The 18,029-nt window shown below is 43.0% G+C and overlaps 1 protein-coding gene across 2 annotated transcripts in view; it reads right to left on the bottom strand.

Annotated features, from left to right (window-relative positions):
• eml3 (EMAP like 3) overlaps nt 1-18,029 on the bottom strand; it is a 32,538-nt gene that overhangs the window by 3,833 nt on the left and 10,676 nt on the right. For both annotated transcript variants that reach the window (XM_086290934.1, XM_086290935.1), the window contains 14 exons: nt 16,889-16,999; nt 16,672-16,700; nt 13,211-13,246; nt 12,680-12,800; nt 12,319-12,468; nt 10,905-10,974; nt 10,610-10,720; nt 10,166-10,261; nt 8,805-8,939; nt 8,416-8,554; nt 5,152-5,303; nt 4,893-5,018; nt 3,264-3,395; nt 3,081-3,148 (listed from right to left, as the gene is read on the bottom strand). In XM_086290934.1, coding sequence (XP_086147060.1) covers nt 3,081-3,148; nt 3,264-3,395; nt 4,893-5,018; nt 5,152-5,303; nt 8,416-8,554; nt 8,805-8,939; nt 10,166-10,261; nt 10,610-10,720; nt 10,905-10,974; nt 12,319-12,468; nt 12,680-12,800; nt 13,211-13,246; nt 16,672-16,700; nt 16,889-16,999 — 1,476 coding nt within the window. The remainder of the gene's footprint in view (nt 1-3,080; nt 3,149-3,263; nt 3,396-4,892; nt 5,019-5,151; nt 5,304-8,415; nt 8,555-8,804; nt 8,940-10,165; nt 10,262-10,609; nt 10,721-10,904; nt 10,975-12,318; nt 12,469-12,679; nt 12,801-13,210; nt 13,247-16,671; nt 16,701-16,888; nt 17,000-18,029) is intronic.

The raw sequence follows: 18,029 nt of genomic DNA, 5'->3' as shown, positions 1-18,029 counted from the left end.
CAAAACACAAATCAGAGTTCCAAACGTGAACTCAGGAACGTTTCTCTGAGTGGTGAAGACGGCCGCACGAAGCGATCTACTGTCTGGGACTGTCGTTCATTTTTGGAAACTTCCCTTACTATCCATCCCCAAAGGTTCTCAACTGGACTTAGATCAGAGCACATGCAGGACGGTCCAAAAGAGTGATGTTATTCTCCTGGAAGAGGTCCCTTGTCCTTCATGGCGTTGTGTACTGTAGCGCTGTCCTGTTCAAACACCCAGTTGTTACCACCCGTTACCACCCCACTCAGTAATGAGGACGCTCTCTGCAACATCTGGACAGAGCCAGGAGCTGTTTGACGCCCCTGCACCTCCTGAAGCTCCGTTGTTCCACTGAAGGAAAAAGCACCTTAGACCATTATGGCGCCCCCTCCACTGTGGCGCGTAGATAGCATCTCAGTCGGGATCTGCTTGTCATGCTGGTAACGTTGGAAACCATCAGGACCATCAAGGTTACATTTTTGTTCTCATCAGAGAATTCTTCCACCTTTCAATGTCCCATGCTTGGTGCTCTCCTGCAAAGTCCAAACAGTCGCTGTGGCGTCTGATGGTTACGGGCTGCAGTCGGCACCAGTAACGCCCTTAATTTGGGTCGAGGATCGTCCAGTGTTTTGGTGAACAGCCAACTGGATCCTCTGGCTCAGTGCTGGTGACGTTTCTTGGGGTCTTCCATTTGACTTTTTTCTTCCATTACCCTCAGGATCATTTAAGAAATTCCACCTATCTGTGTCCGGCCTCAGCAGTGATGGCGCTCTGCTTATGCAGTTCAACAACCCGACTACGTTCAAAACACGAACGTCTTTTTGCCTTTGCCATCAGAACATCCTGACAGTGTGACAGAAAATGAGAATGAATCCACACTTCTGCACAGATTTGGCCTTTTAAAGGCACGTGGTCCTAAACCTTTGATCAGCTGTAAAACAACCTGTCTCACTTTAAGCGCTGTTTTCAGTAAACTGCACGCTCAGCAAAATGATTACCTATTAATCCATATCCTCAATAACTTACTAACCATTTTCAACATTGCTGTACAATCACTCCACACACTGGGCACCACAACATTAAAGAGCCACAGAGTGTTGATGGGTCACAGTCCAGCTGTCCGGCTGTAGAGTCGATGAAGATCGGGCTTCTTTGACGGTGCTTTGAGGGGAGTCGTTGGATTGTCATGAAGCATAACGAGGAAATCAAGTTTATGGTTTATGAAATGTTGTTTCAAACTGATTTTCTCTGTCGAAGATGTGTTTTAGATCGACTGCAGTATTGGTGATAAACAAATGCTTTCAAGTCCAGTTTGGTATCCAGAATTGGAAAAATGTATTCCATCTCTTTTTTTAAATGTTTTTCTTGATAACAAAGACAGATCCAGTCAACTAAAATGATCTGATGCTGATTTGTTTTCAGCAACTGGGTTCAGCCATGTGCAGCCTCCCCTCACTGCCATGTGTCATGATCAACAGTATGCAAAACAGCAATCACCCAGCTTTATACCAGCTGCTTTGGTAGTGACAATCAACAACTGTGCAGCTTCACGAAACTTTTAGCATGCTTTATGGTCATCATTCGCCAGTATACGCCTTGCTTTCACAGTCATAATCAATACAGGTGGTGGAACTCTTTATGTTAATAGAGGCTACCAACGACTTCTGCCCTGTACCAAACACAAAGACACCAAGCTTCTCTCCTTACTTTTGTTTTTTGGTCATTTTGCCTCTGTAGACCAATCATTGGATATTACATGAAACAATCAAGATGTGACTGAATTGCAAACTGCCAGGTGAGCTTGTTCCCATTATTTCAAATTAAATGGATAAAGATGTGGAGTTGGATCCAAGACTTAAACTGTGGTAGAGGCACTCTCAGTGTCAGGCCCCAAAACACAAATGGTAAATGGCCTGTATTTGTATAGCGCTTTTACTAGTCCCCCCTAGGGACCCCCAAGTGCTTTACACACCCAGTCATCCACCCATTCACACACACATTCACACACTAGTGGAGGCAAGCTACAGTAGCCACAGCTGCCCTGAGGCAGACTGACAGAAACGAGGCTGCCATATCGCACCATCGGCCAGGTGAAGTGTCTCGCCCAAGGACACAACGACCGAGACTGTCCGAGCCGGGGCTCAAACCGGCAACCTTCCGATTACAAGACGAACACCCAACTCTTGAGCCACGATCGCCCCACACACAAGTTGATCAAAGAAAACCCCTTTATAACACTGAAGAATGCAGGTGTATTACTGTCAAAATCTACAATCAAGAGATGCTTTTATGATCTGAAATACAGAGTTTACAACAAGGTGCAACCCACTGGTTGAACCTAAGAACACCAAGACCAGAGTAGATTTTCCCAGACAACATCTAAAAGAGTCGACGCAGCTCTGGAACAAAACTGTTTGGACAGATGAATCCAAAATAAAGTTGTGACAGAATAAAAAATCATCCAGGCGAGTAAATCCCAAACGGTTGATTCTGTTCATCTGGATGTTTTCAGTGGGAGAAATGTTTCATCATCATCCAGGTGACTTCTTCAGTCTCAGCTGACTGCAGGTTTCCAATCTTATAAACAGGACATTTGCACAATGACTGAAACCAGCACCACTGAAGGAACAATGGGCTGGGAGGTCAATTGTCATGACCGTTGATCAGTGGCCGTGAGTCCCATTCACAGAGAGTTGGGGAATGGCTGCAATCACAGCATGTAAGATGGTGACAGACGTACCCTTAGAGTTAAAGACAAAGAAACTTGTTTCTTCAACAGTCAATCACCTGATGTAACCCAACAAAACAGGCTTTTTATTTAATGAAGAGCAACAAACGGCAGTAATACTTCTGTTAATAAACCCCCTAAATTAAAGCTGGAAGTCTGCATTTCAATCACATCTTCACTGTTTTGATTTTAAATCCATTGTGGTGAAAATTCTCCAAAAAGTTTCAATATCTAAAGCTTGTGGGTGTAAGAGTACACTGAAATGTTTGCTGAGTTTATTTGATTTTTCAGCGTTTAGCTCAGATATACAACTGCTGCTGCTTTGACTTACCGTCCTGTACTGAGGCCGACTGACACCACCGATCCATTGGGGCAAAAACCAGCACACAGGCCGTACTCCTGCCAGAGACACAGGAAAGAATTCAGAATTATGGAGTAAACTTCCCTGTAAAAGATCTCGAATAGAAATGAACAAAGCACTCAAAGAATGAAGGTTGGAACTCAGGAATCTCACCTCGAGGGTGATGCACCAGTCCAGCTTGTGTTCCTCGGTGTTCCACAAACACACCTGCCTGTCATGGCCACAGGTGAGGAAGATGTTCTGGGAGGGGTGAGTGGCCAGCCCCCACATCTCATCTACATGGCCCTGTGAAACACACACAGACACACAAAGGAATACAAATGAAAGCAATAAGTGTACAGGTGTTGCAGTTTAACAGCATATTTGAGAGTAATTTTAAAATTCCATTATTTATCTAATAATGAATTTTAATCCATTATTAGAGGCCAGAAGAGGACTCGAATAATGGATTAGAGGCCTACTAGGTACAATACTACTAACACAGTAAAACTGTTTCTCAGCATTATTGACGGGTCTTTGCCCTACCTTACAATATAAAGTGCCTTGAGGTAACTGTTGTTGTGATTTGGCGCACTATATTAAAAATACATAAATAGAAATGCCCTAAAACATTTAAATGTCTGACCTCTGAGAGCAGTTTCTAGGTACAGACCTGATATCTGATGCACAGCTTCTCATATACACGACAATAGCTGAACGTGCACACACATTAATGCTTGAACATGGTTTCACATATATACACATATATATCTTCTGAAAGGACACAGACATGTCTTTAATTTTTTCAGTGTGTTTAAAATTGTGAAACTTCCGTCATCTGAATGCTCGACACGTGTGAGGTGAAGCAGAAGCAGTAACAGATGTTGGGTTAGCTTCAACATTGATCAGCTGTCATACATGCCCTGGCTATGGGGAGAGGTGAGGGCTGGTTAAATGCAGGGAGAAGTAGATGAACCACGATGTCCCAGGAGCCTGACATCAAGAGCCAGAGAGGTAGAAGAGCACCAGCTGCTAGCGTTATGGGCAATTGTGGCCAATGCCCCAAAATAAGCCAATTCAATAACCCAGAAGGCGCTCGTCTCTCCACTTCACCCTTCACATGGAAAGCAGCAGCAAAGGCCTGGGCCAACAGCCACTTCAGCTCAGGGACTGTCATAAAACTGCATTTGCTGCAGTGAAGTGGTGTCTGTGACACCATTACAGAGCTGCAGCAGTTTTCAGTTAACCAGCTTTTCACAACAATTCAGCCCAGGCAGTCAGTAACTGATGCTCATCAGCACTGCTGAGAATACAAACAAAGAAGAAGAAGAGTTATCTGTGCTTCCATCCAAGCAAAGCTGAAGTAAAAAGACATCAAACAGTATCAGTTTGATATTAGACACCGCAGCTCCTTGGTTAAAACTAACCAACTAGTAACCAAGGTCGCTTTTCAGAATAAAACGATACTAAAGTGAGATTACATGTGACCCAACACCTGACCAATCTATGTGTCGTATGTCTGCTGCTGTGTTACAGTGCTGCAGACAGGCTGCTCTGCAGGACAAACCTCTAATGACGTCATTTTCCTAACTATTCCGATTGCTTAACTGTGCATCAGGTGATAGTAGCAAATACATCCAGTCTGTGAAAGACTTGGAAGATGCTTATATTAAATGTTTAAGCTGTCTATAAATCATATATCAGACAAAAGTATAAAATGCACGTTTTATCTTTTGGTACTAAAATTCTCAGCAAGCATCTACAGACCTGACAGCACTGATGCCTGTGAGGTCGTTAGCTTACCTGCACTATGGCCACAAAGCCGTCTGAGAAGGTTCCTCTGAGGATGGCATTTCGAGTCGTACCAACTAACAGTTCCTCTTCGTCCATGGCTGCGATAGTGCGGACCGCCCCGAACTTTTCTGGAATCTGAACAAATGCCTTAATGAGTCTCTCCACCAGCTGTGACACACACACACACACACACACACACACACACACACACACACACACACACACACACACACACACACACACACACACACACACAGCTGTAGTTCACCTCACACTCTCTTTCAGGTGCCAAATCAGCGCTCCAGCGGATTATTTTACGGTCCTTCCCTCCTCCACTGAGCAGGCCTCCGCCCTGTAGAGTGCACAGGGTGAACACGCTGCCTTCGTGTGCTTTGGTCTGTCGCATGATCTGGTAGGTTTCTGTGGGAAGTCACGACACCAAAAATTCATTTAACCTGTAAAATCTGGTGTGAAAAGTGTTTACCCCCTTCCTGATCTCCCATTTTTTGTATGTTTGTCACACTTAAAAGTTTCAGATCATCAAACACACTTAAATATTAGACAAACGTAACAGAAGTTTCATTGTCGTGATGTTTGGGAGCCATCGTATGAAAAAAATGAGGTTCTTCATAGAGCATGGCAGAGGGAGGTGGTGTTTTATGAAGAGTTTCGTGGACCACGACTGTCCTTCTGTGGTCCTCAGGAGACGCAACGAATACAGGGAGGCAAAGATACTTTGAGAAACCGCATCAAGTTTCAAACCCCCGATCCTGCGGGTTTTTTTCTGACTACGGCACTCGCCTATACAAGGCGAAGCAACAAGAGATGTGGTGACTGCCTGTCACTGTGCTCAAACCTACAGCACCCCAGAACATGAAGTGATCCAGTTGCTGTCCGCTTGGCGCACGGCACGCAGACACCGAGAGAGGGGCTCGTCACGCCGGAGCGGCATCCGCTTCAGGTGTTCAGGAGAGACAGTGACGCCTGAAGATCTGGGATTGTTTTACAAATCTGATATTTGGGTAAGAGTGGCTATATTCTTCTCATGGTTATGGAGAGTAATTAACGTGGTTTCTTCCTTTTCTCTTCATAATAATCATTTTTTACAACTCTGAGTTGAGACGTCAGACAGAAACATGTTAGTGTGGGGACATTTATTGAGGCTCTCCCTCAGCAAGGAGGGGGGATGTGCCCCTGTTGGGACCTGGTCAACACAAGGTCATGCTTCAGAGGTATCGCCACAGATTAACCTGTGACCTGTCCGATCACACTCCTGTTTTTGTACAATACATATAAGAGACAATCCCTGAAACCGTCTCCACTCTGGAGACTTAATACGGCGCCTTAAACAACCCTCAGTTTATGGTTCTGATGAAAAACATTATGAAGCTAGCCCAAAGCAGAGAAAGCAGAAGAGCAGATAGAGTATACAAAATTAACAAGGACCCAGATGTGGAACTGTTGTGTATAAAGAAGGAATTACAAAAATCATTCCAGAAGTTTTATAAAAACTTGTACACACTCCCAAAAGCCCATTCATGATCAACTGAAGGCTTTTCAGTGAGTTTTTTGGACTTCCTGATAATAATGAATTACAGTCGTCCAGCCTGGAAGTAATAAATGCATGAACTAGTTTTTCAGCGTCACTCTGAGACAGGATATTTCTAACTTTAGAGATGTTGCACAAATGGAAGAAAGCAGTCTTACATATTTGTTTAATATGTGCGTTGAAGGACATGTCCTGGTCAAAAATGACTCCAAGGTTCCTCACCGCGTTACTGGAGGCCAAGGTAATGCCATCCAGAGTAAGAATCTGCTTAGATACCATATTTCTAAGCTTTTCAGGGCCGAGTACAATAACCTCAGTTTGATCTGAATTAAGAAGCAGAAAGTTAGCGGCCATCCAGGTCTTTATGTCTTTAAGACATTCCTGCAGTTTAACTAATTGGTGTGTGTTATCTGGCTTCATGGACAGATAGAGCTGGGTGTCATCTGCATAGCAGTGAAAATGTATGCTATGTCTTCTAATGATGCTGCCTAAGGGAAGCATGTATAATGTAAACAGAATTGGTCCTAGCACTGAACCCTGTGGAACTCCATAATTAACCTCAGTGTGTGAAGAGGACTCTCCATTTACATGCACAAACTGGAGTCTATTAGATAGATATGATACAAACCACTGCAGTGCAGTGCCTGTAATACCTACAGCATGTTCTAATCGCTCTAATAGGATATTATGGTCGACAGTATTTATAACTTTTTCCAGACAGAGATCTCAATTCCTTTGTTTTTCATTTGTTCCTGAATGTGGATCGCAGCGTGATGTCTGGATTTTGTTTGGCAGGTCCTATTTAACTGATTTCTTGGTTGTGAACAGCTGGAATCAGGCTGATGTGTGGCTAGAGAGACTGAACTTTGCTTTCCAAACATTAAGTTATAAAAGGAGGGGTGCAATCTCTGTTCACACAGGGTCAATTAGGTTTTTTTCTACCTGATAAAAACAGCTTCATTTATAAACTCCACTTTGTGTTGACTTGTGTTATCTTTGCCTAATATTTACATTCGTTTGATTATCTGAAACATTTAAGTGGCACAATCATACAAAAATATAGGAAATCAGGAAGGAGGCACTTTTCACACCACTATACTTTATCATTTAAATCTCTGAGTTCTTAAAGCTTCTGATTAGCTAACAAATCATTTCAGTCACACGATTCCAGATGTAAGCCAACATCTCAACTTGTCACCCCTTACTCGCCAAAACTAGGAACAATTTCCAAACACCACATTTACATGTTCAAACAAAACTCCAACTATCGCCTAATCTTTAAACCCTTTTTATTTCAGAGATTTAGTATAAGGGGTTTTTCTTCAGCACCAAGTGTTCCAGTCTGGTTTCAAAGCATTTCACAGAACAGAATCTTTAGGGAGTTTTAAATAATATTTTATTATCTACTGACTCTGGGGATTCTATTATTTTAATGCTTTTTGATCTTACAGCAGCCTTTGACACAGTCGACCAAAGTATTCTTATTTGTCACCCCGAGCACTGTGTGGGGATGAGAGGCGCGGCGCTTCAGATCACACGTGTCCGAGGATATTTTCAGTTTTCAGGCCCCTCTTCTGTGGAACCAGCTTCCAGTTTGGATTCAGCAGACAGACACTATCTCTACTTTCAAGATTAGGCTTCAAACTTTCCTTTTCGCTGAAGCATATAGACCCTACGTTTGATGTGCAGCACTTTGGTGAACTTTGTAGTTTTAAATGTGCAGTATAAATAAAAGCTTCACCTGTGACTAATTTGGCTTGGGAGACCAAACCAATTATCCCTGACAATACAGCTCCTGGAGTCACTCAGGTGTGTAAAACCGCCCACTGGATCATCACTTCTTCATCTTTCTGCCAAGTTTCTATTTATTTTATTTGAAATCTCGTTTGTTGCCAGCACATGTGAGAGCGACGTGTCTCCACAGAGATGATATTTATACTGACATTTTATTCTCTAGGCTTTGAACTGACACACAGCACCAACCTTTGGCTCCTTTCCCGAGAGTTTTGATATCTGCAGCAGATTTTCCCCAAGTCATGATGTTCCCCTCAGAGTCTCCGGTGAGAACATCTCCAGTCAGGCTGAACACAAAGCACTGGATGAACTTGGGCTTCTTGTATTTCTGAAAATAATAAACAATTATTTGATCTTTTATATTAACTGTGCTAATAACTGATCGTTTACATGTTTCCATCCATTTTTTTGAGATGTTGAATTTTCAGTTCTCTTTGCTGAGCTTCTTCCTCTTTTGGCCTCTACAGAAAGATGCTGCTAACTCCATTTTCCACTGCTTCCTTGCACTAGCGCACGTTAAGTGAGTTTAAAAAGACAGAAATGTCAGTCAGGTCGAACACGACTGAAGTTAATCTTACTCCAAAGATGCCTTGCTTTTTCGTGAGCTGTCCTCCACTCAGCGTCCAAAAGTAGACGTGGGATTTTCCACAGGTGATGATGTTGGTGCTGTCCCGAGGGTTAAACTCTACAGCAAACACGGCCTCGTTGGTAGTCTGAACACACAACAGCATCAGAAGGGTTAGTGCTGTTACATCAGTTGTACTTCAGCTCCACTCAAAGTAATTTAAGGCTCTTGAATCAGATACATAAACAACAACTTTGAGCTGTGAAAGAAAAGAAAGATTTATTTTGCTTGAATCTTTTTTTTCTTAATCTTGAAAGTGAGCAGGTGACCAGCGCGACACATTTGAAGTCCCATTAACAAATGCTCATGAGCTGCTACTGGAGCCCTGCTGTCAGACTGATGGACGTGGAACAACAAGCTGGCAGTCCTCTACTTTCCCAAGATGCTTTGTTGCCCAGTCCGTGAACAGCAGATAAGTGAGAAGTTCTGAATCAACTCAGGATCCAGCTCAGAGCTATACTGTAGCACTGTAAACACTGGTAATGTCGCCAGCAAAATGTTGCACGTTGTTGTGAAACTGTCACACGGTTGTGTGGTACTGCCTTCACTTGTGTTTCATGCATAGAGCAAACTACCACATTAAGTATTTTAAAGAATATAAACAGAGTTTTGCATTTTGGGCCACATAAACCGACTTTCTGACCACTTGTGAATCCTATGTTGACACGGTGTTTTCAGCCCATGCATGCAGCCTGCTACGTGCCACAGAAGATCCTGGGAGCTCTTAAACGAGCCCATTCAATTCTTCTCCTGAGGTGACAAACAAGTTCAAACACCATCCTATGCAGTATTTGCATGTATGAAACATTTACACTGCTGCCATGACAGACGTGCTGAAACTGGTCCCGGGGAAGATGAGGCATTTTGGGATTAAAGCCCATAACAGCAGAGGGGAGACGTGGCTGCCAACGCCCCGCCCCCCACAATCTCCAGAGAAAAAGGACCTACAGTACCCGAGTACCTGTCACTGCGTTACAGGATGAAGCGCTGATGATTTCAAGAGACACTTTCATGCCATCAAACACATATTTATAAATATTACACAAAGATAACTGTAAGAGAACAAAATCTGTCTACACCTACATAAATAATTGCCCCCTTCACTTAATAACTACAATCAAGTGTTTGCAACAACTGCCAGTGAGTCTTTTCATCAATTTGTCTTTAATGTACGACACTCAAACGAAATAACCTGCTGTTATTCTAACATCTGAGTGCCGTCAAAGATTAACATCAGTATGTCTACTGAATAGATTCGGTGGTTAAAGCAATAACAAACTCATTAGGACCTGACGTTGACCGTCTTCCCGTTACCTTGATCTCTGCATGCTTGGTGCCCTTCGTGCAATCCCACAGTGACAGCATGTGGTCATTAGAGTCATCAATGACACACAGAAATGATCCAGCGTCCTAAAACACACCACCAGAAAAAAGAAAGCAGAATTACATAATGTCTTTACGTCAGTTTTATTTACACAGCAACAAATAACAACAGTCGCCTCAAGGTGCTTTATACTGTAAAGTAGAACCTACAAAAATGCATACAGAGAAAAACCCAACAATCATATGACCCCCTGTGAGCAGCACTTTGGCGACAGTGGGAAGGAAAAACTCCCTTTTAACAGGAAGAAACCTCCGACAGACCCAGGCTCAGGGAGGGGCGGGGCCAAAATCATGCTGAATCTAAGGCAAATAAATCTACTTGCTCTTGTTAAAGTGAATGGAAACACATGAAGTTCCAGGATGCAATCAACTCACAGCAAATGAAAATGCCACTGATCCCACTCCCCTCTGGAAGGTCCCCGGTCCGATCTGCTGCAGGGTGACCAGCGTGGTGGAGTCCCAAATATAAACACACAGCTGCAGAGGCTGCCGCAGACACAGAAACATCACTTACTCGTTTGTTGCCACTCGCTGCAAAGTTAACCAAGCTGTACTGAATGTTTCCGCACATCTCAATTCCTGATATCATTTAAAAGTTCGATCATCTTTTAACTTGTGACGCTCAAACTATGGATGCAAGCTGTGTTATTTTAAGGGCAGCAATAGTCACCTTGCCATCTTTATCCACCCCTGCTGTCTGGCCAGATGCCACTCGCACTTTGTCAGGATGGAGTGTGAGACTGCAGAGAAAGACATTTTCTGTGTAAAGCTTTTGCAAGTTTGCTGCACAGAAACATGAGGGTGGTGGGTTGCATCCATCATGGCAAAATGACAAACATGTGCTTACGGTCAAATAAACAGTGCCGTCTGTGTTTGGTCACAGAGGTTTATTTGGCTGCAGCACGATGAGAATGACTCAAAGGTTAAATGCTGTCTTTTTGGCACAAATAGCATCCAGTGAACAACTTTAGCCTGTCTATACTCTGTTTTTGAAGAGAAGCTCTCCTGATATTTAGACTGTAGTATTGATATTTTAACCTTGTCAAGAAACAGACATTTGCAGCTGTGTAGAGTTGTAATGGTAAATAGCTGATACAATCTTCAAATATGATGCATGGATGCACAATTTGAACATGGACTTTGTGGCAAAAGACAAATGAAACATTTTTGTCACATGGACCTACATGATACTCGCAGACCCTTCAGCTACTGTTTCTGCCAGCTGGTCTCTGCTTCACATGCTACCATACTTGTTTCCCATTTTAACTTGGCTCTTAAAAGAAATCTCAAAATCACATATTTTGGTGCAGTGGTGCAGTGCCATGCAGTAGCACGCCAGCACGCTTATCCCCTCCAAAATCTGCAGTGCAAATACTTTGACTCAAGTGATAATCCAAGGAATGGAGTTGAGTTCAGAAGCAGGTTAAAGCAGACAGTAGCTTCCCTCTTGTTCCCGATACACACAAGTGTTTTTCTGTTACCAGGTCACACAGACCTCTGTCCACAAATATCTGCAATCAGTCTAGTCTCACACTAATCAAAACAGTTCCTTCCTTGCACCGCTTTCGATAGATACTGACCACCGTAGACCAGGAGTACTTCATAAAAGCTGAGCTCAGTTTCACTAGTTGCACCCAGGCTGATAACAACAGACCTGCTGAATTAAGAAACCATCTGTCTAACAGAGTGAAACAGGTCTTAAAAATCTATTTTTGTTAACACTGTTTATTTTACTTCTTTTAAAGGTGAAAGAATGAGATCACGGATGCAAACAGCTGGATTTAGCTTCCTCCGGGCCTCTCCGTTACCACAGGGCAAAGAATTCAGTCATTAGAGAGAAGCTCAGACTAGAGCTGCTGAATAGGTTTTTAATTAGTTAAATACTCATTTAAAAACTACATTTTGGACTTACTTTGACTAATAGTAAAATTTCTTTCCCATTTTAAGATATTTAAGCGTGACAAATATACAAAACACAGAAATCAGGAAGGGGGCAAATACTTTATGTAGCTAATCAGTCAGCTGAACTGCCAAGTTCGATTTCAACATGTGGATGATTTATTCATTAGCTTCATTCCACTAACCAGCGGACGCAGTCTGTGTGTTTACGATAGTGCCGTTGTGTGCGGTTGTTGATGTGATAAAGCACAATCACACAGGCAATGAAGTACACTGCCTCGCCCGTCGGGAGGAAATACAGATTAGCTCGACCGTCCCGTCCACGGTAACCATAGCTAGCAGAACAGCGTTAAGGTAACAACAAGATACAAGAAAGAAACAAATCACACACAAAACTGTGTTGCTGAACCTTGCTTTAGTTCGAGCAGGCCAGCTATAACCATTGCACCCAGACCAGTATAGACCATACGAGGCATTAGTCCTGGTAAAACCAGCAGCGTCTGAATGTAACAACCCTCGCAAATACGTGGCATTGTGGAAGGATACACCCAGTCCAGCTCCAGTCTCTCAGAGGGAGGTTCCATCTTCAGCTCGTCGTAGTTCTGGATGTTGGAGGGGATGTACATGGTAATGGGTCGGCCTCGGATAAACATTTTGATTGACTGTCCTGAAAAACAAACAATGGGTTTGTGTCACAGATTCATCACCAAACTGTTCTTAATCACAGAAAACTCACGTGGGACCCGTAGTGGGCTCGCCCATAAAGAAATGTGATGTTTGCACAACCAAGTGGGGCCTGTGTGAGATATCTGTGGGCTTCCTCTGTCTACACAGCCCTGCAGAGAAAATTCACCCAAAAGTCGTCAACGGTCTGCTTCCTCAAGTGAGCGAGAGTGAGTCACAGTTCCAAACTTCTTGGGTTACTTTTTTAGAATAATTTGATTTTTAAAAATCTAGCTCTCAGTTGCCATCTGGCAGCAGCGGCAAGAATGGGAGTGAGACACTCCTGGAAAAGCAGCCTGTCCACCTCCCCATGAAAGACGATGAAGACATAAAGCTGCATAAGAGCAGGTTTACCTTGGCTGTAGGTTCCTCTTCTGGAGCCAGGGGATCCTGTGTGTAAATGAGAAAAAATAAAGGTTAGCCAGACGAACAAATAGATCCCCTGTGCATTAAATCACAGCTGACCTACAGCTTTATAGCCTACTATAGCTTTAGACATTTCAGAGGGTTAAATCTTCCGTTAACATCAGTTACACCCACAAACTTTAGAATCCACGCTGAATCATGTTTTCTTGGCCGGTTTCTATGGGACTCAAAGTAAAGTAAAACATTAAGGATGAGCTTAACGACATGTGAATGTTGAGACCGACTAACTTTCTGTCTGACTGACCAGAAAACGCTAGAACAGTTTGGAGTGCCGGCAGCTATACAACAGTTCCTGTGTAAGTGCATGACGGTGGAGCCACAGTTTTGTTTGGTAACATCACACTGTAGCAAGGTTTTTATTGAAAATATCTACAGCTTTCATCTTCTCTAAAATAAATCCAGTTTCCTTGGCTGTGTGGGGCTTGGTTGCGGTCATTGTCTTGCTGAAATGACCACCCTGGTCTCATCTTCATCATCCTGGTAGCTGGCAGCAGCTTGGTTTTCTTTTTAAATCAAGAATGTCTCTGTACATTTTTCCATTGTTCCTTCCTTCAATGAAGCGTGCCAGTGTTGTATGCTGAAAAACAGACCCACACCATGATGTTCCCGCCTCCAAACTTTACTGTTGGTATGGTGATTCTGGAGTCATCTCACTGCAGTCGTCTTCCTCTGCTTGCCCAAAACTACTATGTCCAGTTCCACATAATCTTAGCTCAGTAATTCTCGGATCCCATTTTGACCTCGGGAATTCCAGGCCATACTCGGCATGAAATACATTCCTGTATTCTTGTATAATACTATGGCGTTCCAGTATGCGCTGCCTGCTCGCATCTTACACCCTGCTGTTAGGTGCTGGATTGTCTCATCTTTGCACAGCCTGCACCCGGGGTCTTACCTGCTGTGACAGACCCCAGCCTCTATGGATCCTGTGCTCGGAGCTTGTTCCTGTGCTGCCATGATTAGTGCCTCTGTGCTGTCTTTCAGTCCAGCTTTGTCCAGCCACTGGCAGGCTTCTCAGTAACAGACACTTTTTCTATCTGCAATGTAATTTCTGATTTTCTTTCTCAGATTTCTGCTGCCAGTTGTATTCACCAAACACAGCATCCGTTGTGTTCCTGATGTGCGGATCTTTCCATCAGTTTCATCCTGGATAATGGTTTTTACATTCAGTAGTCCTCGACCTCCAACCTTGTGCTTAGTGTACAGTCTCATGATGCTGGACTGAAACTCTACATGCACGGTAAGGAATTTCCTCATCTTTATTATCCAATCAGAGTATCCGATGACAGGCAGGGCGTAGGCATTTATTGCCTAAATCTTGTTCTTCCAATTCAGTTGAGGACTTGGGTTACTCTGTATGTATTTGGTGGATGCGGCTTTCCTAGCGGCCTCTTCATGGTTCCCACTTGCCCGTGGGATTCACAGGTAGTTGAGGCTGTCCTTGATGTTTACACCGTTTCCTTCTGGTAGTGTAATCGCCTCAGTTCTCACTACCTTCCCTCGCTTTCTTACCATCCAGCTACACTTCTCCAGTTTGCATGAGATTCCACTGCTGTAGAATAAAGTGGTGTGGATCAGTGAGCCGATGTCTTGCTCACTCATGGCATTCATGTAGAGGAAGTGGATAATGTCATAGTCGGTATCTGAAACCAGTCTTGTTAATGACCTCACTGAGGCGGTTCAGACCTGTGCAGAACAACAGTGGGACACAGCATCTCCTTGACGATTCCTTCCCTTGATGGGGACTCAGGCTTAAAGTTGGCCTCTAGTATTTTTCGCCATATTCCCATCAAATTTTAGATGAAAGCACGTGTTGATCTTGTGGAGTTCTAGTTATTCCAGGATCCATGTGTAAGGTATAGTATGCACAACTAGCCGTCGCTGTTGTCAGTAGTGAGTAATATAAGTTCTAGTCATTTAACCTAACTGTTAAAATTTTAATTGTTGCCCAGTGCCGGTAAATTATCGTGTCATAGATGTTATGCACCCATCTGCCACCAGATGGAGCATTGTTGGTGAGAAATGGCATCAATTTGTTAATGTAAACCTTTTCGTTAAAAAAGGGTCGATGTGCGCGATAGAAAAAAAACAAAAATAAAAAACACCAATGAGGCAGAGGCTCTGAGGAAGCGATGCCACACTATTTGGAGACAGTTTTTTATGTCATCTCACTGATTGGATTACTTTATCTTGATTTCTTAACATAAAAGTCATTGTTTTATGTTTTATGTTGGACGGCACAAAAGTGACCCGCTTTGAATTTTAGTTTAGGTCCCCTTGTTTACTCCTGAGTTATTGGTTCTAGTTAGCTAACGTAACCTTGCCTGCAACCAACCAACCAAACAAGCCGATGACATCATATCCTGTACTGGCACAAGAAGACACCTGGCATGTATTGAAAAAAATTGAAATTGTAATATAAAAGCCATAAAGGGTAATAGAACTATAAAATGATAAACCCAAAAACAAACAAACTCTGACGGATATAGTGCTGTGGAAACGATCCTGAGAGTTTGAGAAAGCCCTACTCGAGACAGAACAAAGCACAACGTTTTTCATATCATCTAAAGCAGGAGTGTCCAACTCCAGGCCTGGAGGGCCGGTGTCCTGCAGGTTTTAGATGTGTCCTTGATCCAGCACAGTTGATTTAAACGGTAAATGACCTCCTCAACATGTCTTGAAGTTCTCCAGAGGCCTGGTAATGAACTAATCATGTGATTCAGATGTGTTGACTCAGGGTGAGGTCTAAAACCTGCAGGACAGCGGCCCTCGAGGCCTGGAGTTGGACGCCCTGATCTAAAGTCTCAAATTTATGAAATGCATTCTTGCATTTGACTACGTCAAGAACTGTCAGAGTTTTATATTAACAAGTATGTGATGTGGTCCAAGTAAATTACACAGGTTTAAAAGTGGTCCATCCTTCAAAAGCCCCCCCTCCCCCAACGCAGCTATTCATGTAAGGGGCTATAATAGATATAAACTAGTGGCTGAGCCTGATTGGTGAAGGGAATGAAGCCTAAACCACCAGAACCAGACTGAAGGCCAATGCTCATAAAAGCTATGCAAAACAAAAGTGTGGTTGGTTGGGAAATCCACTCATTTTTACACAAATGACTACATGTGTGAACCAACGGGGTTTCTGTGTCACAAGTACAGAAGCACAGCACAGCTCAGGCCTGCCAACACTGGAGCCAGGCCAGACCATCATGTTGGAAAAGTACCTAAATTAAACACAACAACATGCAACGATGATCGTAGAAGCTGTTTTTGAATTCAGCAAAGTGCGTTTCAGTGAAACGGTGGTGGGCTGACTCCTGATTGAACCCTGGGGCCTGTATGGAGTTTGGCTCAGAGGCCTCTGTTGATGAAGATGCTGTCAATGACCTCACCTGCACTGGCGATAAGCTCTTTAGCTCGGCTGCGGAGAGAAAAATCAAGACATTAGAAGCCATTTCACAGACTGTTGCTTCACAATCGCATTATGTGTATTTATGAGTGTTTCACAGGGTGACTTCCAACAAGTGTCCCTTTAATGCGAGGCTGCTGCAGCCGTGGGACAAAGCGAGCGGTGTGGTGACATCTGTGAGTGATGGCAGGATGGCTCACTTCTCCAGGCTTGGGGAGCGGGCGAGGAGGTTTGCTGAAGATGCTGCCTTCTTGTCTAGACGTTTCCTCTGCCTTTCAGGGTTCCCTAGTTTCTCGCTGTTTCTACGAACCCTAAAGCGTCACAGAAACACCGAGTCAGCTTTAACAGACTCAAGACAGTTTAATGCACCTATCCCTCTGCATGCGAAGCACCCACAAATCCCCGCTGCACCTACATTCTCCATCAAAGGATAAATAACTTTTGCCAAGCCCCGCCTACTACACCTGTCACTGTGCCAATTGTGTGAAAGACCTCCTTATAGGTGTAAAAACAGTGCTACTGAAAATTTATGCTAACTTCAGAGACAAACGTGCTTTTTGCCACTGATCTGCAAATTATTTGAACTCTGATTCTGGACATTCTGGAAACAATCAGTCAGAACTAGTAGAAGCTCTGTAGCTTCACAAAAACAATATTTGTGTGTGGATTTAAAATTTTTTAAACCTACAAGGAACAATTTGTTGCCTAAACAGACACTTTGAAAACAGGTCGGCTTGTGTTTGCTTTGAGCTCTACAACACAAACACATCATAAAATACAAACTGAAAGTATCCAGTGTTACGTTTAAATAGTTTTGTAAGCACAATAGTAACATTTAATATTGAGATTAAAACACACACACACAATGTTAAGGCCATGCAAACAATCACACAAGAGGAAGAAGCTGACCTGATGAAACAGTTTGACTAATTTATTCGATTAGATGAAATTTATTTGTAGTAATGTCATCTGAGTTTGAAATCTCAGCAACATACCAAATTTCTCAAAATGTAACCAGAAACAAAATCATTTAAAATTTGAAATTTGAAAATATAATTACTCTTTATTCTGTATTCTAAAGGTTTAATGCCGTTTGGACAGCTTGCAGGGGATTGCAATGGTGAAAATAGCTTCTGAGTTCATATTGAAAGTCTTAATGTGTCTAAAGCAGTGAATACTAATTTGTGCTAGTTTGATCCTGGAGGCCCACATGAGCTTTTGTCAGAGGCAAAAGTCAAACTGATGTTCTGGGAAACCCTTTCAAAGGAATAACAAGGAGGGAGGGCAAAACACAGAGCACATGCACAAGTAAACAAAGTAAACCAAAGCAGTAAACAAAAG

The sequence above is a fragment of the Aulonocara sp. 'chitande type north' Nkhata Bay genome, linkage group LG5, assembly GCF_057382095.1.
Source record: "Aulonocara sp. 'chitande type north' Nkhata Bay isolate Kocher_YH1m ecotype deep benthic linkage group LG5, A_spYH_male_GT1.1, whole genome shotgun sequence".
NCBI classification, from domain to species: domain Eukaryota; kingdom Metazoa; phylum Chordata; class Actinopteri; order Cichliformes; family Cichlidae; genus Aulonocara; species Aulonocara sp. 'chitande type north' Nkhata Bay.
The sequence above is the reverse complement of the archived record's forward strand: the minus strand, read 5'-3'. Positions and strand labels throughout refer to the sequence as shown.